Source organism: Wolffia australiana, chromosome 17, assembly GCF_029677425.1.
Source record: "Wolffia australiana isolate 7733 chromosome 17, ASM2967742v1".
Classification (NCBI taxonomy): Eukaryota; Viridiplantae; Streptophyta; class Magnoliopsida; order Alismatales; family Araceae; genus Wolffia; species Wolffia australiana.
This window is the reverse complement of record NC_135851.1, coordinates 366,865-389,467: the sequence shown is the minus strand read 5'-3', so window position 1 is coordinate 389,467 and position 22,603 is coordinate 366,865. Positions and strand designations below refer to the sequence as shown.

The following is a 22,603-nucleotide window of genomic DNA, read 5'->3' as shown; positions in this document are numbered from 1 at the left end:
ATATTTTCTTTTGAGGTGATGTTTAATCAAGTGACTGGAAAAAGGCAATACCTCTATACCATTTTTGATCATTCTGATACAATTTCTTAATAATATGGGCAACAGTCTATCTGCTCTTTCTAGTGCTGCTCTAGGAAGATCATGTTGCACCAAGACCAAAAGTGCTTTAAATCTAGTTTTTTGAGAAAAAACATCACTTAGCTTCTCAAATGAAAAAAAGATTTCAGGAATATTTGGAATCCATCATAGCTGCCTTAAAATAGTCACAATGTATCATATCCTCTGTCTATATAGAGTGCACACGCCAAGTGAAAGCCCAAGCCTCCTAGTTTCGGTAAAAAAGTTATCTCCCCTCCATGTGATATTTGGTGAAAACTTAAACTTTGTTACTACTTTTAGTCCATGTTATTAAATTTATTTGCTTTCTCATTTTCAACTAACAAAATTACTGACTACAAATTTTCAATTGAACTGAAATATGATCTTCATATTGGCTAAAATTTAAAACCTCATGAGTGCAACCGTAGCATCAGCATAATTTCTAATAAATAAAAACATAAGTACCTTAAATTAAATAAATAATTTTTAAAATTTTTAGAATTATTTAAATTTACCTAAAATTTTCAGAAAATAATATAGATTATGCATTTTTTCAAATAGAAGTTCATACTAGCTTTTTTATTATTATTTATTTTAGCTTAAAAACAAAAACATATGTAAGAAAATTTCATTTTATCAAAATACAATTCTTGTTAGAATTTATTATTGAGTCCTGCAAAACTAAATAAAATATAATCTAGATATGATATATATAATTTTTTTAATTAATATATCAAATGATTTTTTTCAATTATTTTCATTTTCATCATAAATGTATTGGAGAATTTGAATTCACATAAGCCTTTAATAATTGGTGAAAGTGTTTTAAGATTTAATTGGAAATTTATTATTTGTTTTTTATCAAGATTGATAAATTCATATTCAAATGATTATTGAGTTACAAAGTTCTAGAAATGGAATTGAAGTGGATTGAAGGCAGAAAGTGTGACACTGATTCTGAATAACATAGATACCATGGTAGGGATTGTTTCTCTGAAACGAATCGAAATTGCTCTGAATAGAAAGAAGTAAAATAGGCCTTTTTGGATCAATATTAAATGATCTTGAATTTAGATTTAGAGAAGAATTGAGATATGTTATTTAAAAATAAATAACTTAAAGGTGAAACTAAATATCAGTATTATGATAGAAGAGATCAAGTTCTGAGCTGGAGGCTGTGAACTTTCATTATTTATATTCCTTATAGATTTTATGAAAAGCAAAACATTTCATTTATGTAACCTCAAGAGAACTTGTTATTAAAAGTCCTTCGTAATACTTTTCCAAAACCTTGGTGTTTGATACAGGAGAAAATTTCCCAAATGGGGGTGAGAATAATATAAATTGTTCGTAGATTCATATGATGATATTTACGTGTTTATTTCCATTCAATTGGTTTTATGTGTGTGTTATCAAGCCTAAAATAATTAAATTTCCTTTCATAAATATATTTTGATTTTTGTAAAATTTTAAGTGTTTTTAGGGAATTTTTTAATTGAACACAGTTTTTTCCTGGATTTTCAACATTACATTCACAAAGATATGCTTTTTCTAAGACTGAAAATATGTTTATTTATATTTTTGGCATTATATTTGATTTTTAATGAATTTTTTACTACATTTTTAAAAAACATTTGTCATGCTATATGTAGCCATATGATTTTTATCAAATGGAAACCAATCAGTGTTCTTTGCGATGATTGGCACCCCAATTATTGTGAAATGGTGTCATTATGGCATTTTTAATCGAGATATCATAATGGCTAATCATTGACTGATACAAATTTATTTTTTAATAGACAGATATGACATGGACGAAACAGAAAAACGCATTCCATCATCTATGTCATAATGATCTCGCTCCATGTTCTCACCTCCATTTAAATCATTCACACTAAACCACTATCTCCCTCCATCTCCCTTCTCACTCATCTTCTACACCCACAATTTCCCCATTACATCTTTGCCTATCATACTCCCTCATTCTTATTCTCTCTGTTCATGACATTATGCATACATCTTCTTATATTTACTGTCATGTCTTCATTAAGTATTTTGTACCTACCCTCTCATCTCAACATTTCCATTACATCACTACTTTTTTACCCAATACGTATCCCTTCTAATCCTATCCGGATCACTATCTAGAGATAGTTAATCCTAAGATCCGTTCCCTGTGCAGATGACCCATACTCATCCAGTAGGTAGAATTATTATGTGAGTATTGGTTTATAAATTTTATTGATTAAACTCAAATTAACAACAACATAATTTGAATCCCAATTTGAGTTAATCAGAAGCATAGGTAAAAAAGGATAGGAGGTGATCTTCCATTGAAAAAGAATTACTTTATTTATGTGATTTCTAGTTACCCTAATTCATATGACTAAAGACTTAGTGGGCTAGAATAGTGGCAGCGTATCAGGAGTATGAATCTAGGGAAAAGATGATATCTAATATATGAAAGGGAATATCCTAAACATGCATAAATGCATGAGTCCATATCATTTGTGTCGATGTCCCTCTCTTATATAAAAAGTGATGTACTTGGTAGAAGTCTAGTTAAACATACATCTTTATAGTTAAAAAGGAATTTTTCATAGAAAATTAACCCCTCTTAGTTTTATGTTGCACAAAGAAATCAAGATATTCATACTGCTCTCTCCTATGAACTTTATTTATCCGCATGTCTTCATCTTAAACATCGTTTAACCTTGACAACAATCCTTATAAATGATCTGTCTGATTGAATGTGTTCGGATAGAGTTATGCAACGATGAATAAAAATATAATTGTATGTCTAATTATTAATGAATATTGATGATAAGCTATATATTTATGATGACGTCAGTAATTAAAACCAGAGGATCACATATTATAATGTAAGTGGAATGTTATGAATAACATTATATCTTCATCATACATAAATTGAACGTTGCTACATTGATCTTAAGTATCTGGATTTTAGGGCATCCCCACCTCTAAAGTTGACTGGGCTTATGGGAGAAGCACTTTCATACTCAAAATTCGAGGAATGGATAATGAAATAACTGGATGATAAAGCAAAAGGTGTACACAGCATAAAAAGAACTGAATTTGCTTTATACTGATGTCATATACCTTCATTTTCATCAACCAAGTCTACTTACAACTCGAATTCATTAATCAATATGTTTTATTTCATGATTCATTTGGATCATGGAAGTAGATCCGGTGGTTCACTTTTCACTTCAGGTTTTTGGATTGCAAACACCTATATACTATGTCAGCAAGTTTTAGTTGTTCTGATGCAAGACCTAGGAAAGATGAGAAGAATCTTGATTAAAAATGTAGAATGAGAAATTTTTAAGATGTAAGATCTCAAGTAAGACATGTTCACTAGATAAGTTCCCCAAATATTCTAATCTAACTATAACAGAGATTTTGGCAATTATTAGTTGACAAATAATAAACAGAAAAAGCTGACACCCTCTTGTCTTTTTTTTTGAATTCATTCATACGTTCAATTGATATATTACTCATTTTCCAAGAACTTGAAAAATGTGGTCCTTTCGCGCTTTTAAATTTCACTCCAGTTTTTGTCTTGTAAAACTCAAGCATACTTCTTACTCAAAGTTGCTGCTAAAAAATTCCAACTAGTTTGTTGAAAACATCCAACACATCTTAAACAATAATGTCCAATCTTAGAAGTTAAAAAATTACCAAGCAGCTCAATTGAGCAGGAAATCTGTCTTCCCATTTTAAACAAACATTTTCTACATTGACATCTCACTTAAGGGCATCCCAGACATTTTTCAAAAAGGTGTGTCCGCAATCACAAAAAAGGTGTACCACAGATATATGCACATCGGACATCTACTTGAACTTTATGCTGTGTTATCTTACACAGAAAAACTACACAAAATAGTTACCACTTTTAGGCGCCATGGCAGCGTTTAAGGAAGCCATCCAATGTTGATTGCTTTCCAGGGCTTCCATCTTCTTTACGAGTGGCGTCCAACCTGTCTTCATGCCCGTCCAGCATCTGCAACATGCCAAAAGAGGAAAAAAAGGAATAAATGTGAATTTTTAAACAAATAATGTAATATTTCAGATAAATGGAAGAGAAAACTGAGGAATGATCAGTCTAGGATTGCGGAAATCCCATTAGGACCAAAGCTCCCAGTAGCTAATGCTATCTCATTAGCAGTCAACTAGTACTAAAAATGTCCTGAAATTGCGAAATGTAAGAAGCTATTTCTAGTTTTAAAAATATTATTCAATTTTCCATCCTGGAAATAAAATAAAATAAAAGAGGTTTAAATAATGAGCTCTGGTTCACCTGCCCAAGATCCTCCAACTTCCCCTGAACAACATCCCTAGCACAGGAAACAATTAAAATTTATGCGTGCAATAAAAGAAAAATTGAAGCAAAAAAAGGTCAAGTGCAGTGAGGTACCACATGATGTCATCAACAGTCTCATTGGCCAACAGGTAGTAGACATTAACTGAATGTACCTGCAGTTTTACCAATTGCAGAGATCTATTTTATTAGGCAAAAGGGAGAAACCAGACTACTATCGAACGATTTGCACAAATTTAGGAAAAAGATAAATTAGAAATGTAGCAGTCTAAACATTTACCTGCCCGATTCTGTAAGCACGATCTTCTGCCTGGATTATATCGCCAGGCGTCCAGGATAACTCAGAAAATATGACCATACTTGCAGCAGTCAAAGTCAACCCAAACCCAGCAGCCTTAATAGAAAGCTACAAAAAACATTAATTGAGATAATGTCCTATGCCAGCATTTCATGAACAATGGAGCCTGAAACACAATCTAATACTCGAATCAAATGTATAAGTAGAATAAGATAGCTAAAAATATGTTACGTTCCTATGTCACACCCCACTTCGTAACCAAGAGAGAAATTATATCGACCAACAAAAGACGAGGAAACTCCTTCGTCACAAAAGAGGCGTTCAGGGTCCCGTGGGCACACAGTCTCCCGTGGCGCGTGTAAGACAAGAGGAGGGATAGAGATAGTGAGAAGGGGAGATGAAGAGAGAGAAGAGCTTCTTCCAAGCGGGAGACAACAGGTCACCAGAGAGATGTCCTGCTTGGGCGAGACCCTGAAGATGCGGCGCTGGTCGATTAGGTCACAGGAAAAGGGGTGAGAAGTAGGAAGGACTCGGGGTGGGATGAGGGAAATAACATACCATCAAGTTACTCGCTGCTTTTTTTACTCTTTGACGGGCTACTTATACCCTTCTTCCCCCGTCTCCTTTGGTACATCCGACTGTGAACCATATCAAAATATCTCTGTATTGACCTATTTATATAGAAATATACATCTATTAATCTATCTATCTACCTGTCTATCACCATTATTTATTTTTCTGTATACATCTATCTATAAACTGAAAGAGCTCTATATCTAAAACTATGGTTACGATCCTCAGTGGATCTATCAAATAATTGAGAAGAAATTGGAGATTGAAAGAGCATGCGTTGACTGAGGACAATTTGCTCCTGTCAGGTCTCTCCTTCCAGAGTATCAAAGGAGAAAGAGAGGATGAACAGGATCGATATCATGAACAAAAAATCAAATCTCAATAGATGAATTAAAATCCAAAAAAAGGATAGAGGAAGTGGAAGAAATGAAGAATGAAGGGAAAGACCAGATTGGCTCTTCTACTTCTCCAGATCGGGAAAGATTTCCCCCAGTCCAGCTGTAACCACCGCAATTGAATCATTGATGCCTTCGGGCCCAACCTCTCATTATATTGGCTTGATGTCTCAGACGAAGCTCTTTGACCCACCCAGTTAATGCATTGTCAAGGCCCTATAACCACGCTTGTCATTACTTGAGACTTTTTGGCTCGTTGTTTATGCTAAGACCTAGGAAGGTTCCTATCATCTACCTATCTCTATCTGTTTACCAATGTGCCTATCTTTTTAAATATCTATCATTTTACATATCAATGTATCTATCTACTTACCAGTGTTTCTATCTATCAATGACAAGAGAACTGAAAAGGAAAGATTCCCTCAAAATTTTACCATGCATCTAAGATCCAAACAAGATTTATTCAACTAATTTCAAAGTAAAAGGACAAAGGAAATTAATCTTACTACAGCGGCCTTGATTTTGTCATTCTCCTGGAATTGAGAAACTAGTTCTTGCCTAGTAGATGTTGGTGTGCTTCCATCAATGCGTATACATCCAACTTTCTTCTTCTGCATTTGCCATTAAAAATCATCTTGAATAGTGCAAACAAGATGGAAAAAGAAAAGGGGACCAAATAAAAACTGACTAACTTTGACTTACCAATAAAAATTTGTGGATTGCATCAAGCATCGGATGATGATATGCGAATATTAAGAGCTTGCAATCTGCCTAAAAGCATGTAGAATAAGACAACGCTATGTGATGACCAGTTTTATAAATGGTCTCATTTTCATGTGCCAAGATTTTAAGTGCCAGAAAGTTGAAAAATTGATTCAACGGTGTCAAATTTGGAGAGAATAGATAACCTATGAATCATACCTCGATGACTGTGCTCAAGTAGTCAATGACTGCAGGGATCTTGGCTTCTGCTGAATCATTATATATCTGCAGGTAGGCATACTTTGTGATGACGTGACATTTTATTAAATGTAAATATATTAAAAAAAGGGATCAGGTCAGTTACCAAAAGTACTGTGCAGGATTCTATTAGGATGCATGATAAAATGACATTCCCAAATTTCTTAGGGGGTTTTATATGAAAGGGTAATAGTCTCTCTGCCTACTTAAGGCAGATAGAATGTGAATGACATAAAGCGTTTCTACTGATTTTAAGGGTCTCATTCCCTACTTGTCTTATTTATCTGCAATATTTTCCTTCTGTATTGTATCTGGGCCACATTTGACAAATGGTAAATTGCGTTAATTTTCTTTTCTTTACAAAACTTATCAACCGCCAGGGAAATAAGTTTTGCTGAAGTTAAGGTGCACAGCCCAAAAATCGGGTAATCTGGTATTAAAACCAGTTACCTAACGGAAAAGAGGTCTTTTGCCCAATAAACCAAAGGCAACTGGATAGGAATGTGGAGCTAGAGAAGGCTCCCCTGGAGCAGGTTCTCACATCAGTTTTTATTATTTTTGTAGGAAAATGTAAAGAATGTATTCAGATATTTTTGATGCAGCAGGCACTCTCAAGCAATACCAAGCAGTAGAGGTCTGAGAGATGTAGCAGAAACACTTCACAGTCAGCAGACTATCAGAGATGCAGGACAAAAGAGGTGTTGACCGGAGGAATAAGAGAAACCAGAGGAAAAGGCATGTTCATTTTCAGAAGGGAAAAAGTAATCCCATGATGCCTAAGGGCATCACAACTCTATTGAATCACAAAATTACAACTTTCAAATGTGACAGAACAATGGAAGGCAATAGACAGGAAGGAACAGAATGGGGCGGACGTGGCTCTTAAAAATTTAAACATATTTATTAGTGATTTGTGCTAGGGTTCAACTACCAGTAAAAGGGTAGACAAACCAAATGGTTTTGGAGTTAGGTTCATTTCTTGCACCATCTTCTCCCTAGCTTCCAAGATCTATCTACTCTCTGTTTGTGAAAAAAAATTACCCTAAAGTTTATATAATTGATTATGTGCCCCTATTTCCTTTTAACCATTTTACCTCATAACTAATGAACGCGGATCACCCAAGCGGGTAATATATCCAACAACACTATATTAGAATGGGGCTTTTGCTAAGAAATAAAATGCAGTCGTTTTGCCTCTTTCTTCTGCTCTTCTTCTGAATCTTCACTCGTGGCAACATAAAGTCTTTGGTGCTTCATCTACTTAGTAGAGGATTTCTGTAAAGACCGAGTCTCTCTCCCTGGTTTGATGCCCTTCATTCATTCACTATTCTTAACCTAAGGTTGATTCGCTTATTCCTTCACTATTTCCAACATTGCACCATTAGAATTGTCAAAGCAGAAAAATTAAGTTAAGCTCTACAATAGATCATTGTCATGCAGGTGAATATTTGTCACCTGCATGAGATTATTTTCTCATTGCACTAATAATTCAGACATATATTTTGTTTCTGAAAAACATAGGCATCTTCAAGGGATAAGTAATAAACCATGGAACATAGCTAAACAATAGTACTTCAGGATATCTATGTAATTTGAGAGACGAGAAAGCCAAAGATAAACCTGGTTTTGAGGACAATAATAGAATAAATTAGTTTGGGAAAATTACCTTGCTAATGATATTCCTCTGAGACATTTTCAGAGATTCAATCACTTCAGGAGAAGCTGCCTCCCGGATACTAGTTTTGATTGCGTGCAACTGGAGAATGGAAACAAGGGTAAATGTTATAACCCAAAAAATATCTTTAAAAAGTGCAACATGTGAAATACATTTGATTATCCTATCTCTGAAGAATTTGTGATCATCTAAATCTTTAAATCAACACCTTGAAAAGTTTTCTCAATAAGATAAAAGGAGAAAATTTTGTTTCCGATCAATTCTTTATCCACTTTTCACGAGTCAAAAATTATTTGAAGGTACATTCTTGAGCAATGCCTTTTGACGTACCTCACAGAACAGTGCACGAACCTGCTTGAGATCCTTTTCGTTCAAATCAAGAAAGACCTGCAGTTACTCGGTGAGGGGCAGACTATAGTCAAATTTATGACAAACACAAAGAGAATCCAAATTAAACCCACCTGTTCAATTTCCCCATTAATAAAAGCAAAACTAGAAGAAAATCAATCTCAGCATCAGTCAAACCTACTCTACTTTAAGTTGGAAAGGCACTGTCGGGACACAACATTCAACAATGAAAAATGCACACAATGTAATCGGAAGATAATTATGTCATGAGTTTACATTAAATTATGTGTGGTCTGGTAGTTGGGGAAGTCCACAAAACACATGGAAGATATTAGAGTGGCCATCCCAGATGATGATAACAAGAGGACTGTGAGAGTGTGTGAGAGAGAGTAGAAAGAGAAAGAAAGGAGAGAGACAGAAAGAAAGATAAGGAGGATGTTATTTAAATAGTATTTTCAAAAATTATAAAGTCGTTAATTTTTTTGACTTCTACCCCTTATCATTCAAAGTCATCACATCATCACCGTCAAATCTTAATCGGAATTGTGACTGTCATTATCATCATTACACATGTGATGGTGACAATGATGATGAAAATTTTTTGGGTGATGATGACAAATTGTCCTTGGACAGCAAAACCTAACCATTCGTAGAGAAGACCAGACTGCTATGCACTTCTCTCTCATCTTTTCCATCTTCCTCTTGCTATTGAATTTAACAAGAATTTTGATTACAGGCACAGGATGCATGGAAGGAATATGCAAGGACTGATCCATTACCTGCTGTCTGCGCTTTGAAGGAAGCTCAGTGAGCACATCCTTCTTGAGTCTGCGAATCATAACAGTAGCTTTCATCAAATTGTGCAATTCCTCATGGTTTGACGCCCCTTGATACAAACCAAACAAGCTCTAGATATGTTTAACAAAAGTTGACGTCAGACAGGATCATTAAACACAAGTAAACAGAAAGCACAGGGTTTGGATAAAAGATATACTTACACCCTGACAATATCGATTTCCATATTCATGGACGTTCTTGTACACATCTGGGTGTAATGCTTGAAGCTGTAAATGCGATTGGATCAGAGTCAAAAAATTAATAGGAATATGATTCAGAAAGTTACCTGTTTGAAGAGTTCAATTGGCCGAGATAATGCTGGAGTCCCCGAAAGCAGAATGGCATATTTAGCTCTCTGAAACATGAATCAGGAATAAACAAACAAGTCAATAATATTAGACTGAAATACAACGCAAGTATGTGTTAATGTGCACAAGATAAAGATAGCGAAGTTTCTTGGCCAGGGAATTTATTTTTTTTTGAACGAAAATATGGAGGACCACCCGAGGCCGGTGGTCAACCTGATACCATTAAAATGAAAGTCCGGTACATACCATATAAAATGATACCGTTAAAATGAAGGTAGACCAAAAAGGGTCTACCTTTCAGCTCCCTCCAACCCACCATGACACTAGCGCCTGAATGTCGTGAATGACACTATCCACCAAAGCCATCCTCCCCTTAAACACCACCTCGTTCCAGTGCAGCCACAGCGCCCATAATGTCGCTAGCAGTTTCCCCCACTCCAGTCTGCTCCTGGATCTCCCAAGCGTGGTTGAGGCCCAAAATGCCTCATCGGAGGAGACAACCACCCCTGGGACCTGTTGTGATGCCCATACCCTTTGAGCAAACTGACACGTGAACAACAAATGGGAGCAGTCTTCGCCTTCTTTGCTTGTGCACATAGGACATTCGGTGGAGTCTGTTGGGGGCCACCTCCCACGGAAAACCCGTGAGACCAGCTTTCTACGCCTCAACAACCAGCTGAATATCCTCACCTTGAGGGGAACTTTTTGCTTTATCAGCATGTGGCATGCCTTGTTGATTGTTAAGTCGCCCTCCGCTTGGCCCTGAATCTTCAAATATGCATCTTTAACCGAGAAGGATTGTCCCCACCATACCTAACAATCGCGGGATTGTGTCGACGGGGTTAGTGGTAGAAGGATCTCTTGCATCCCCAGTAGCTCCTCGAATCGTGGATCCGATAATGCCCCTATCAGGTTAGGGACGCAAGCCCCTTCCCAACAGTCAGCAACCTTGGCCTTTGGATTCAGTGCTAGAGCAAAGAGTCTTGGAAACCTCAGCTTCATGATCCCTTGATTGGACCAGTTGTCCGTCCAGAAATAAAAATCAGACCCGTCCCCCAGTCTGGGTCAAAAAACTCACGGAGGCGGGGTATAACTTGACATAGGCCGCTCCAGAAGGGGGACTCCCCCCCCTAAAGTTATCCCAGCGCCTCTTCCAATCCATCGTGGAGCCATATCTGTCCCTCAGGACCTTGAAGTCTAGTCTCTCTGCTGATGACACAATTCTTTCCACCCATTTTGACAATAGGGCCAAGTCCATGGATTCCAAAAGAGGAATCCCCAGTCCTCCTAGCTTCACCGGTCTACTTATGATTTCCCACGCTACTAGGGACACTCCCCTACGCGCCTCCTCGCTGTTGCCTTCCCAAAAGAACCTTCGCATCAAACCCTCCAGCCGATTTACCACGACTGCTGGAATTTTGAATACCAATAAGTAGAATATGGGAATTGCTGAAAGCACTGAACGCAAGAGCACTAGATGACCCCCTTTTGATAGAATTTTTCTCTGCCACCCCTCCAGCCTCTTCTCCACCTTCTCGACCACTGGTTGCCATTCTGCAGCTAAAATACGCTTCCCTGTTAGTGGGAGATCCAAGTAGCTCATTGGGATCGAACCTCGCGGTGTGCCTAGTGCATTGGCACATTGCTCCTCCTCCGAAGAAAGCCCGAAACCACAAAAGCCGACTTGGATCGATTAAGTTGCAACCCCGGGAAGTCAGCGAATAAGTCTAATAGAGTTGACAGAGTATGTGCTTCTTTCACCGAACCTTCCATGAAGAATGTTGTGTCATCTGCATACTGTAGCAATGGGATACCCTCCGAGTAGCTTGCCGTCTGCATAATGTAGCAATGGCATACTTGCGCCTAAGATAAAAGACCAAAACTCCGCCGAACCTGGGTCTTGCCCTCCAGTTCCATTTGGCCTGTCCCCTGACTCTAGCGTCACATTGAAATCACCTCCAACCAGCGTAGGGGTCCATTGGAAGAGCGAGACCACACCTTCCACCTTCTCCCATAGCCTATGTCGATGGGCCGTAAACTGAGGCCACCACACATAGAAAATTGTCATTTCTTCTCCTCAATTTTACGCCCACCACGTGATAACCCTTCCAAGCCCTCCTTGGCAAAAGTCGATGTATTCCAAGCCACCAGTAGTCCCCCGGATTGACCAACTGCATTGGCTGCCACATATCCCTCAAGGAAATCTCGTCCCACCAAGTTTCATGCCTTAGCATCGTATTTCTCCAGCATCGTCTCTTGCAAGCAGACTATGTTGGCCCCCTATCGACTCAAATACCTTCCCACCACACCACGTTGGCCAGGGAATTATTAAGGTACAAAAATTACTTGCAAATCCAAAATACATAAGTGAGAGAGAGAGAGTTCTAAGTATGGTTGAGGGCTATGAAAGATTTTGAATTCATTATTTTAGTCAAAAATCTATGTTGAAAATATTACATGATATTTTAGCAGAAATGATTGACAATCAGGATTTTCACAACAATGTGCATTCCCTCATTATGATCCTTGATTATAACAAGGGAAAAGACGAGAAAGAGAGAGAGAGAGAGAGAATAGATCAAGCTCAAGAGGCGCAAGAAGATGAACAGAAAAGACAGACGAGGGGTAGGGACCAAGAAACACTTTAATTGGAGAACTCTTCTCCCTTTAACCCAAGATCTAGATCCTATTTATTGAGTCTTAAGACTCATGAGCAGAAATCACCGAACTCTTCATTCACTAACTGGGATTCAATAAATGCTCAATGCCGAGGCTGAAGTTATGAATCCTTGAAGTCAAAATTAATGCTAAATACATCAATAGAGCATATATAGAAACACAATTGTTGAAAACATGATAATAAACCTGTATAACTGGCAGCGAAGCGCTTGTTCTTTTTGCTTGTGCATTCTTAAGAAAATGTGATTCGTCTGCCACCACCATCTATACAAAAATTGATCTCACTAACATTAAAGAAATATTGAATGTGCTTGAGAAAATTACTTTCATAGTACTCTGTATCATTAAGAAATATATCAAGTGCCAATGTATGTTCCTCAGCTGTCAGTCTTTAATCAATGAATTCAACGTATCAGCTCACAATCTATAAAGTGTTCAAGTACATGCATTGATCTGTGTTGAATATATGGGCTAAAATAAAGATGTAAAGCCTGTGGCTAACAGGCCCAATAGTTGTAATTGTATCGGGCCCACAAACCCATTACCCGATCTGTTTAAATGACAGAGCGGGCATGTAACGGCTAGTCAAACTAGCCGTTACAACCAACCGTTAGAAGCAGCCCTATAAATGTAATCGACTTGTTGAATGAAAGTTTGCCCTTTTTTGCAATTTCATCTCCTCTGGTCTCCTCTATTCTCTCTCTCTCTCTCAAAGGATCAACTTAAATTGACAATCTATAATCTGATACATACTCTTGTATTAAATTAATCAAACAGAGGTACATTTCCAAGGATGGAAAAAATGTGCAATCAGTTCGAATTGAACAATCTGCAATAAAGGTAGAATTCCAAGGAACATATCAGGTTCGAAATGGAGACTAGTCTTGGAGAGCCTGACAGGATTCTCCCCTGTTTCTGTTCAGGTGCTCTCATGCTGCTCCACCCCTTGGTTGCTCTGCAACCACCAACTCCTGGAGCTCTTTGAAGAATTTTCTGATCTCTGCCCAACTCCCACTCGTACTTAATTTATAGTTTTCCACACATTCTACTTTGGACGCACATGTCTGTCGCTGATGGATCCTATGATTGATCACACATGCCACTTTGGTATGAATGTGCCAGCATATTCATAGATGGAATGATTAAATAAAGTAGAATCGCCTGATTCAGGCCAGCACAAAAAATTTGATGCATCTCACTTCAACAATATTTGATGCATGGATCCCGAAATCCTGTGCAGTGAATTCGGCTCTGCTTTCATTTCAGTTGCCTGATTATCAGTGATTGCCAATGCCTATGAAAGAGAGGAGATTGAAAAGAGAATACAAAAAAATAATTTCACTTGGATTGTGACCCCTCTGTAGAATGCATCAGTAGTCGGGGCCATTGTTAATGACCCAATAAGTAGTCTCAAACTAATTCTTCTTTAAGCAGCTCGGGTCTAGTAATTAAATATCGCTCTTGTGTTTTCTATCTTTTATCACTTCTAATCTCTTGCTAAGAGGAAATTCCTCCTTCTAAAGACAATGTGATCAAGCGCCACTCCTGCATGAGCGTCTTTTAATGAGTTAGAAACTAAATATACATTTAAAATGAGCACTGACTGGCACAGCCTGAATAGACATATTTCAAATTGTTCATAATTTCGTTTTTTCTTTTTCATACAAGACATTGACGATTAATCAAGCAGTGTTTCAAATATTGATTTCAAGGACATTAACAGTAACGTCAACAGATTAAACATCCTTGACTCTGAAACAGGCAATCTAGATATTCATACAGAAAATTCCAGCTTAAGGTTCCCCTTAAGATTCCTCAAAACTTGAAGAAGATAATTCTCAAATAAGCTAAAGTGATACACCTATAGATCGCAAGTCACACCAGAGCACATAAAAATCAAAATATCTATGTTATTTAGTTCACCTTGAATTGTGCCTCCAGAAGCATTTCCTGTAGCTTTGGAACGGAGTCATAAGAAACAATGTTGAACATACCATCAAGATAGATAGCTGACCTAGCACTTGAATACTGAACATTAAACCCTGCTCGATTTGAACCGCCTGTCTGAGGTAAGACAACCTGATGAGTTCAGATTCAGGACTATTAGAAACAGGACTATTAGAAACTTGAATACTGAAAACAAACGTATGCGCCAAAATGTCAAACAAGCATAGTTGAAAAATACGTCATCAATTAACATCCACTTCTGGAAGGATTCTAATAAATGCAAGTGATTCATAGCGGGAAGTATAGATTGGCAGCAAAGCTCTGCATAAGGTGTGTCTCAACTGGAGATCAAGATTGACAGTGATCGGTGAAAGGCTGGAGGCGGGTTTTAGGTGAGAGTACATTCGTACCGATGTGAAGTAAAACAGAACATTTCAAGACTAATGGCCCCTTAGTTTACGAGAATAAAATAAACAACCCTGAATATGTGCTTGTTGACCCAATATCATGCCCTTTTTCTTCTTATTAGTTTTGGTTGATGAAAGTACTTTCGATCAAAGGAATGATACTCATTGACAGTGATCTGCAAGTAGTAGGATACTTTCAATCATAGGAATGATACTCATTGACATGCACAGCGCTTTCACCCTGCGGCATATATCAGCTGAAGACCTTTATTTTTGTGTCTTTATTATTTCATATTTGCTTACATACCCTCCCGGGATTTAAATGTAAAACTCTCTTAGAAGGCCCAATTAGGGCTGACATTGTAATCTTATATATATGATAGGGGATACCATGTGAAGTAAAACAGTTTTGATGTTTCTTATTTCTTCCTCTCTATGCATGTTCTATTTTCCTTTTCCACATCAAGATTTCTCAGAGAAGCACCGTAGGTGAAGTCCCTGGAGTAGCATCATTCATGACAGTAAATGTCTTTTTTTAGGCAACCCAATGTTTATCCCATAATCAACTTACAGGACAACTTCCAAAGTTAATCTAAAGTTGAACACTTTTCCTCTACTGATCGGCTCTATCTGTTGAGTGATACCAAGAGAACCAGCGTGTAAAGATCTCAGAGTCCTGATTTGTTATGATCCTCATGGAGATCTAACAAAATCAAGAAATGGGACGAGGGATAGAGAGGAGAATAGGAGAGATGGAAGAGGTAAGAGAGAAGAAGAGAGAGCGACAGGTGAACAAACTCTCAAGAACCTCTAAATTGGAAGTTCTTGCCCTCACAAAAGCCAGATATCTCATCAGGGTGATCATTCATCAAAAGTCCCTCTAATGACCCTACAAGGGGGAATTTATAACACTACAATTTCAAGAATCGAATATCTCATCAGGACTCCAACATTATTCATGCAGAAAAATATAGTAGATGATGATAACGTTGCAAAATAAGGAAAAACAGGTTTCACCATAAGTGTAAAGAACTTGCCACAATGTCTGATGGAGGGATGTTGAGCCAATGTTGAATCATCTGCCAGGATAAAACAAATCTAGATGAACTTAACCGCATCCTACCATATCAAGGAAAGACATAAGGCATGAATGAAAAATAAGAACATATTTAAAACATTACTGTTGCCCAATGTAACCGCAGTGAAGAGGGAGTTAAAACGAGAACTGGCCAAGATTCTTGAATGCAGGTAGCAAAAGCAATTGCCTACAAAGAAACACAAAAACACAGTTGTAAATGTGTAAACAAAAGTTCGATTTAGACAGTCAGATAATATGGAAATGGAAACACATAGATTTCAGTGCATCAGAAAATATCAAGTAAATATTTTTTCTTTCTATAAATACTAATAAATATGAATAATTATTAGCATTCTTATAATTATACATATAAAATTTGCATAAATATGTATACATGTATCAGTGTAAATGTACATTTTTAGTATTCATTAGTATTTCTTTATCAGTGTATGCATATTTAAAACGGGTATGCTTACAAATATGCATCTCTAATAAGATTTTTGCAAAAGTAATGAAAAAAACGTCCTAGAAAAACATAAAATTCATTAATAAAAAAACTCAATGTGGTGCTCAAAGATGATGATACGACGCTCGATCTTGGCTCATATCGGAAGGGAGTGGAGGACGAGGCGAGGTAGAGATTCCCGGGGTGGAGAGATGAAACTGGAAGGGGTACGAGAGGAGGCCGAGCAGAAGAGGTAGGGATCGGCCCGGGACAAGCTGCCTGAAGATGCGGTGAGGTAGAGATTATCGTGAGGACGGGGATCGTGGAGAGGGATGGACAGTGGAGATAGAGGAGACAAGAGGTAAGGGGAAACACCAAAGGTCACTTAAGAACCAAACTCCAAGTCTGCCCTCCCCAGAAGGAGGGCTGTGTTATTTAAAGGAACATAAAAGGGAAACATGACGAGAATGCCCTCGAGGCAGCCCGCGAAACCTATCAGATGAGCATAGAGGTTGCAATACCCTTCTCTCCACCAGAACCTCCAAACAGATTGCAATAAATTAATGACTTTTGACGACAAATACTCCAGAATTTATTGTCCAAGTCCTGCACAGAAAACATACACTCCAGAATTCTTAGTCTCTCATGTGGCTTGAGTTTTTGCTCTGATCCCTGCTATAGATTCCATCTCATAGTTTAGTTTAACATTCAGTAAGATCTGGGATCCAGTTAATGGTCTCTAATGGACCCAGTGAGTTAAACATTGCAATCCCTATTTTAATTGATAAGATGATCACTGAAAGCTGAAGGAGCCTTCACTTAAGGCCACCATCAACCAACCCTTCCATAGCAAACCAAGAAGCATTCAGTGGACCACAAAAGTAACACCTAGAGTATATTAGCTACAGATAACCAAAGCATTATCCCATTAGTGGAATTGGGTAATTTGAGAACCATTTCAAAATAACAAATGCAAGATATGCTGCCTAACAGCATGAATACCAAGATAATTTGTATTAACTTTTCTTTTGAAATACGAGATAATTAGTATTAATTTAGACTCAATAAACTTCTATATCCAGTTAGTCTTCATAACAATATATGAAATGGTAATGCAGCTCTCAGGGCAATCTTTTGTTAGGAGCCGATGAGGAAAGTGTCCAAATTCCAGGGACTCCCATTATTGTTTTGGGGGGAGGGGGTGGGGGGACGTCAAAATGACTATGGAGGCAGATGATAGACCTCATGATGCAGGCAGCTGGGGCCCTGGCACATAGACTTTCTGGGCATTCATTGAAGAGGTCTACATGAAATGGGACCTGCAGATTACAAGCTCAACTGGAGGAGCACAATGGGCCCTAACTCTCACTGTCTTGGTTGGATTGCTTCTTGTATTTGATTGAGCTTCTGGACCATTTCCCGATTCAGACACAAGGTTGTCTCCTTCCCATAATTGGACCACTCACCAATAGTCTGGAAATCACATGAGAAATGCAGCTGACCCACATATTTCAGATGGACAGATCTTGGCTTAGTGAAATGGGGCTTTATGGAGGTAGCCAGATGGTGGTCATTACGTGATTGACAACAACACAACTGGCCAACAAAACTGGCTATCTTCAGGGTGATAGACTCTACTATAAGAAATACCAAAGAAGGAAAGCAAGATCTGGTCATTGAGGCTGGTAAACGGGCCTTTGACCAGATCTTGCTTTCCTTCTTTGGTATTTCTTATAGTTGAGTCTATCAATACCTCCCCCTTGGAGATTCAGCTTGTCCTCAAGCTGGAACTCTGGAAAGTTCTTGCGAAATCTGTTCAATTGCTCCCATGAGGTTTCTGCTGCCAATAAATTTGTCCATTTGACTAGGACTTCAGCTCTGTAGGGAGTGCGATGTACTTTGAGAATGTCTTCAGGGTAGACCTGCCATTCATAATCATCAGTTAGACCATTAGGTAAGGGCTGACTGTTGAGAACAGGAGATCCCAGTGCTTTTTTAAGTAGAGAAGCATGGAATACAGGATGCAATGAGGTTGTCTCCGGTAATTCTAATTTGTAGGCTACGGGTCCAATTTTTTGAGAGATCTCATAGGAGGACCTATACCCATTCCAAATAAGGTCTGGGAAGATATAACAATGGATTTCATAGATGGACTACCCAAATCCGATGGAGCCGACTCAATACTGGTGGTAGTGGATCGACTCAGTAAATATAGTCACTATATAGCAGTCAAGCACCCTTTCATAGCTATGACTATCGCCAATGTATTTGTTAAAGAAATTGTAAGATTGCATGGCATCCCTAATTCCATCATATCTGATAGGGGAAATCTGTTTACAAGTCAATTTTGGAAGGAATTACATCGGCTTCAAGGTACCAATCTCAAATTTAGTTCTTCATATCATCCTGAAACCGATGGTCAGTCAGAGGGGACCAACAAAGGACTAGAGTGCTATTTGAGGTGCTTTACTTCAGAAAACCCCAAGAAATGGAAACAGTGGCTACCTTGCGCAGAGTATATTAACAACACTTCATTTCACACTTCAATACAAATGTCACTGTTCAAGGCAGTGTATGGAAGAGAGCCCCCTTCACTAATTTGTTATGGATCAACTCCATCCCCCTTTGACTCCATTGATCAACTTCTCAAAGAAAGGGATCAAGTACTGATCAGCTTAAAGCAGCATCTAACTATAGCTCAATCAAGAATGAAAAAGCAAACAGATAAACATAGAAGGGAGGAACAATTTGAAGTGGGTGATATGGTTTACCTAAAATTTAGACCTTACAGAATGAGGTCACTGGCTAAGAGAGTTTGTGAGAAGCTTAGTCCGAATTTTTTGGGCCCTATAAGATCTCTCAAAAAATTAGACCAGTGGCCTACAAATTAGAATTACCGGAGACAACCTCATCGCATCCTGTATTACATGCTTCTCTACTTAAAAAAACACTGGGATCTCCTGTTCTCAACAGTCCGCCCTTACCTATGAATGGCAGGTCTACCCTGAAGACATTCTCAAAGTACATCGCACTCCCTACAGAGCTGAAGTCCTAGTCAAATGGACAAATTTATCGGCAGCAGAAGCCTCATGGGAGCAATTGAACAGATTTCGCAAGACCTTTCCAGAGTTCCAGCTTGAGGACAAGCTGAATCTCCAAGGGGGAGGTATTGATAGACTCAACTATAAGAAATACCAAAGAAGGAAAGCAAGATCTGGTCAAAGGCCTATTGACCAGCCTCAATGACCAGATCTTGCTTTGGGGAAGGGGCGTCGGCTTCGTTCCTATAAATAAAGGGCGATCAGGTATGTTGGATGGTGTGTTTTTCTTGTAGCCCAAGTTGACTCTCTGGAGGTCGAGGGGAGTGGCAGAGGATAATCTGCCAAGAAGAGGGAGGAGCTTCGCCCGAGAAGAGGGAGTAGCCGGCCAAGGTCGTGAAGGAGCTTCCACAGCAGGGGAGCCGTCAAAATCCATTTCCCGCATTACTAAATTCCCACTAGCATTTCTATTCTGGACAATCCTTGGATATTCCATACTCTCTTGATTCAATTCAACATTTTGATACGAAGAGTGTATCACAGGGTCACCTCAAGGGATACCGGAAACACATAAGGGAGATGTGTAACAGTAGCCACATTGATGAATTTTTACTCATTAATCATACTGGTAGGATCATCAATCTTGGGTGACCTTCCCCCTTCTTTCAACAAATTAATACGTAAAATACTACATCATTTTTGTAACTGCAATCTAAGATTATAGATCTAAAATCATTTAACTATTAGAAAATGGCCAAAACTTCTAGAGAAATAGTACTTGAAGAGTCTTTCCGAGGCCCATCTCATCCGCTAGTAGTCCCCTACCTCCATGACGAAGCAGAAACCTGAGATAAAAAATAATTAAATTTGTACCAAGGGCCAAACTAACTCTGACTTAGAGAAAAGAAAGCCTGAAATGAAATCTCTATTGTCTAATATTAGTTAACAGGATGAATTTTGTCTTTCCATCACTAAATATCATTCTCTCAAAAATATTTTAGAAATACAGTCAATATGGCAAAATTTTGACCAATAACTATGGAAAGATTTTGGCAAATCCTTGCGAGCTGCGCTAAGACACTAAAACTGATACGAACCTGCTGGTTCATATCGGTGAGAAGACGGGAAGGGAGGGAGAAGGCGCCAGGATGGACGTCGACGTGCCGGGATGGACTACGGCAGGTGGGGCAGGCGGAGTGGACGTCGCCTACGTGAGGGGTCCGACGGAGTGGACGTCGCCGGAGGGAGCCAAACACATTTCTGGAATACTTCTTGGCTGCCCTCCTAAAGGGAGGGCTGCTCTATTTAAAGGGATTACAAAAGGTCCAAATGACCTAAATACTCCTATTGGGCTAAATGATGAAAGAGACTTAGGTACATCAGGGGTCGTATCAAAAACTGACATGGTCCTCTTCACGACCAGTTGTCAAAGTCGCAAAGGTGAAGAAATTTCCATGTCATCCTTTGGGTCGTCAGTATTAGTAACTGATAATGAACTATGCTGCTTTGTTGGAGAGACTTAGCTGCATTGAGTCAGTGTGAGACAAAATAATTCCGCATACAGAAACTTCTTGAGGTTTGTTCTTCCATCTCCACACTTTGTCTTCAGATTTTATACCAGCCATTTCATTCACTATTTTGCTAATCATAGTTAGACTACTTTAGTGGTCCATCACTGCCATCAAAGAAAGACAAAGGAGAAAGAGACAAAGGCACTGAAGGATAGGGTGAATCATACAGACCATATTATGAAAACTAAATAGCAAAGACTAGAAGACCTTTCCACAAAGCAGGGCATTTGCAAGGGGATGATTTAATGATGAAAAACAATTCACAAAAACCAGAAATTATTCTAGATAATTGATACGATCCTCTACCCCCAGGCCAGACATGGCCGCCCGCAGGCTGGCCGCAGACCATCCACGGGCCAGCCACGGTCCAGATGCGGGCAGATCGCAGCCAGCCATGGACCACCCGACAGCCAGCCGCAGACAGACCGAGGCCGACCGCGGTCCTACTGGGCATCGATGGCAGGTCAACAGCGGCCCGACCATGCACTGATGGCAGCCTGGCAGCGCATCAATGGAAGGTCGACCAAGATCCGACCACGGATTGACGGCAGGTCAAGCGTGTTTCATCACCAGCTTGAGGACAAGCTGGTTTTTGAAGGGGGGAGTATTGATACGATCCTCTACCCCCAAGGGTATCTTTGGAATTTTAGCCCACTAGGGGCATTTTAGTCATCTCATGTTTAGGGTAGATTGCGTCCATCTCTTATAAATATGTATAGCCCTCCCTTGAGGAGGCTAGTCAAGAATTACTGTAAGATCGGCCCCTTGGCTCACTATCTTGATCCTCCCTGTCTCGGTCCTGTCCCCTTGACAGTCCAACGATCCTCTAACCCCGTGATCGTCTCACTGGATCTTCAGCCGGCTCTCCTCCAATCCGATCCCTACCTCTGCCTTTTGGTTCCCTTCTAGACTCCGACGATCCTCGTCCCCGCGTCATCAGGTGTCTTGTCCCTGGTCGATCCCTGTCTCCTCTGTTAGACCTCTCCTATCATTCTTGTTTCGACTCTCCTACCACGGGAACGTCTACCTCGCCTTGCCCTCTACTCTCCTCCCGATACGAACCTAGATCAAGGTTCGTATCAATAATCATCCAGGTGAGGGAGTTATAGAACCATATCAATTAGTTATAGAAGATCGGATCTCGCGCTCTTCACTCGCAAGAATCTGGATGGTTGGCAAATCCAATATAAGGTGGATCATCAGATTAGAAATGCTGAAAGTCTAGAAAATCTAGCTCTTAATTGGCTTTTTGGATATAGAATCAAGATTTTCGTTCCTTGATTGAACCAATTGCAGGACGCTGTCGACGACGAGATTTAGATTTCTAGGGGCAGGAATCTTGACCAACAATAATTGAGACTTTATCATGAGAGATTGGCAGTTGATTATTGCAATAAATTTAAGCCTCTGACCACCTCTGCAGAGATTTTGAAGCAAACATATCTGAAGGGACTTAAGCCGGAGATTATATCAGAAACTGCACTTTTTCCCTTTGGCTGGTCAAGCCAAGGGAATGAGTAAGGTCGTGAAAGCTTCGATACAAGATGGCATGCATCAATGGAACTAACATCAGGCATGGAACAAAAATTTTCACCCAGCCACA

General features: G+C 39.0%; 1 protein-coding gene across 4 annotated transcripts in view; it reads right to left on the bottom strand.

The window, feature by feature from the left end:
* Positions 1 to 3,813: 3,813 nt before the first annotated feature.
* Positions 3,814 to 22,603, bottom strand: part of CHR18 (chromatin remodeling factor18) — a 41,901-nt gene continuing 23,111 nt past the window's right edge. For 2 of the 4 annotated variants that reach the window (XM_078589310.1, XM_078589311.1), the window contains exons 8-24: positions 20,208 to 20,274; positions 16,050 to 16,133; positions 15,906 to 15,947; positions 14,438 to 14,593; positions 12,701 to 12,778; positions 9,814 to 9,882; positions 9,689 to 9,754; positions 9,470 to 9,598; positions 8,673 to 8,729; positions 8,334 to 8,423; positions 6,629 to 6,694; positions 6,410 to 6,478; positions 6,214 to 6,318; positions 4,722 to 4,847; positions 4,538 to 4,596; positions 4,421 to 4,457; positions 3,814 to 4,123 (exon numbers count right to left, since the gene is read on the bottom strand). In XM_078589310.1, the coding sequence (XP_078445436.1) occupies positions 4,016 to 4,123; positions 4,421 to 4,457; positions 4,538 to 4,596; positions 4,722 to 4,847; positions 6,214 to 6,318; positions 6,410 to 6,478; positions 6,629 to 6,694; positions 8,334 to 8,423; positions 8,673 to 8,729; positions 9,470 to 9,598; positions 9,689 to 9,754; positions 9,814 to 9,882; positions 12,701 to 12,778; positions 14,438 to 14,593; positions 15,906 to 15,947; positions 16,050 to 16,133; positions 20,208 to 20,274 (1,408 nt within the window). In that variant the 3' untranslated portion in view covers positions 3,814 to 4,015. Of the gene's footprint in view, positions 4,124 to 4,420; positions 4,458 to 4,537; positions 4,597 to 4,721; positions 4,848 to 6,213; positions 6,319 to 6,409; positions 6,479 to 6,628; positions 6,695 to 8,333; positions 8,424 to 8,672; positions 8,730 to 9,469; positions 9,599 to 9,688; positions 9,755 to 9,813; positions 9,883 to 12,700; positions 12,779 to 14,437; positions 14,594 to 15,885; positions 15,948 to 16,049; positions 16,134 to 20,207; positions 20,275 to 22,603 lie in introns of all 4 variants that reach the window. The other 2 variants (XM_078589312.1, XM_078589313.1) reach the window with 2 other exon arrangements.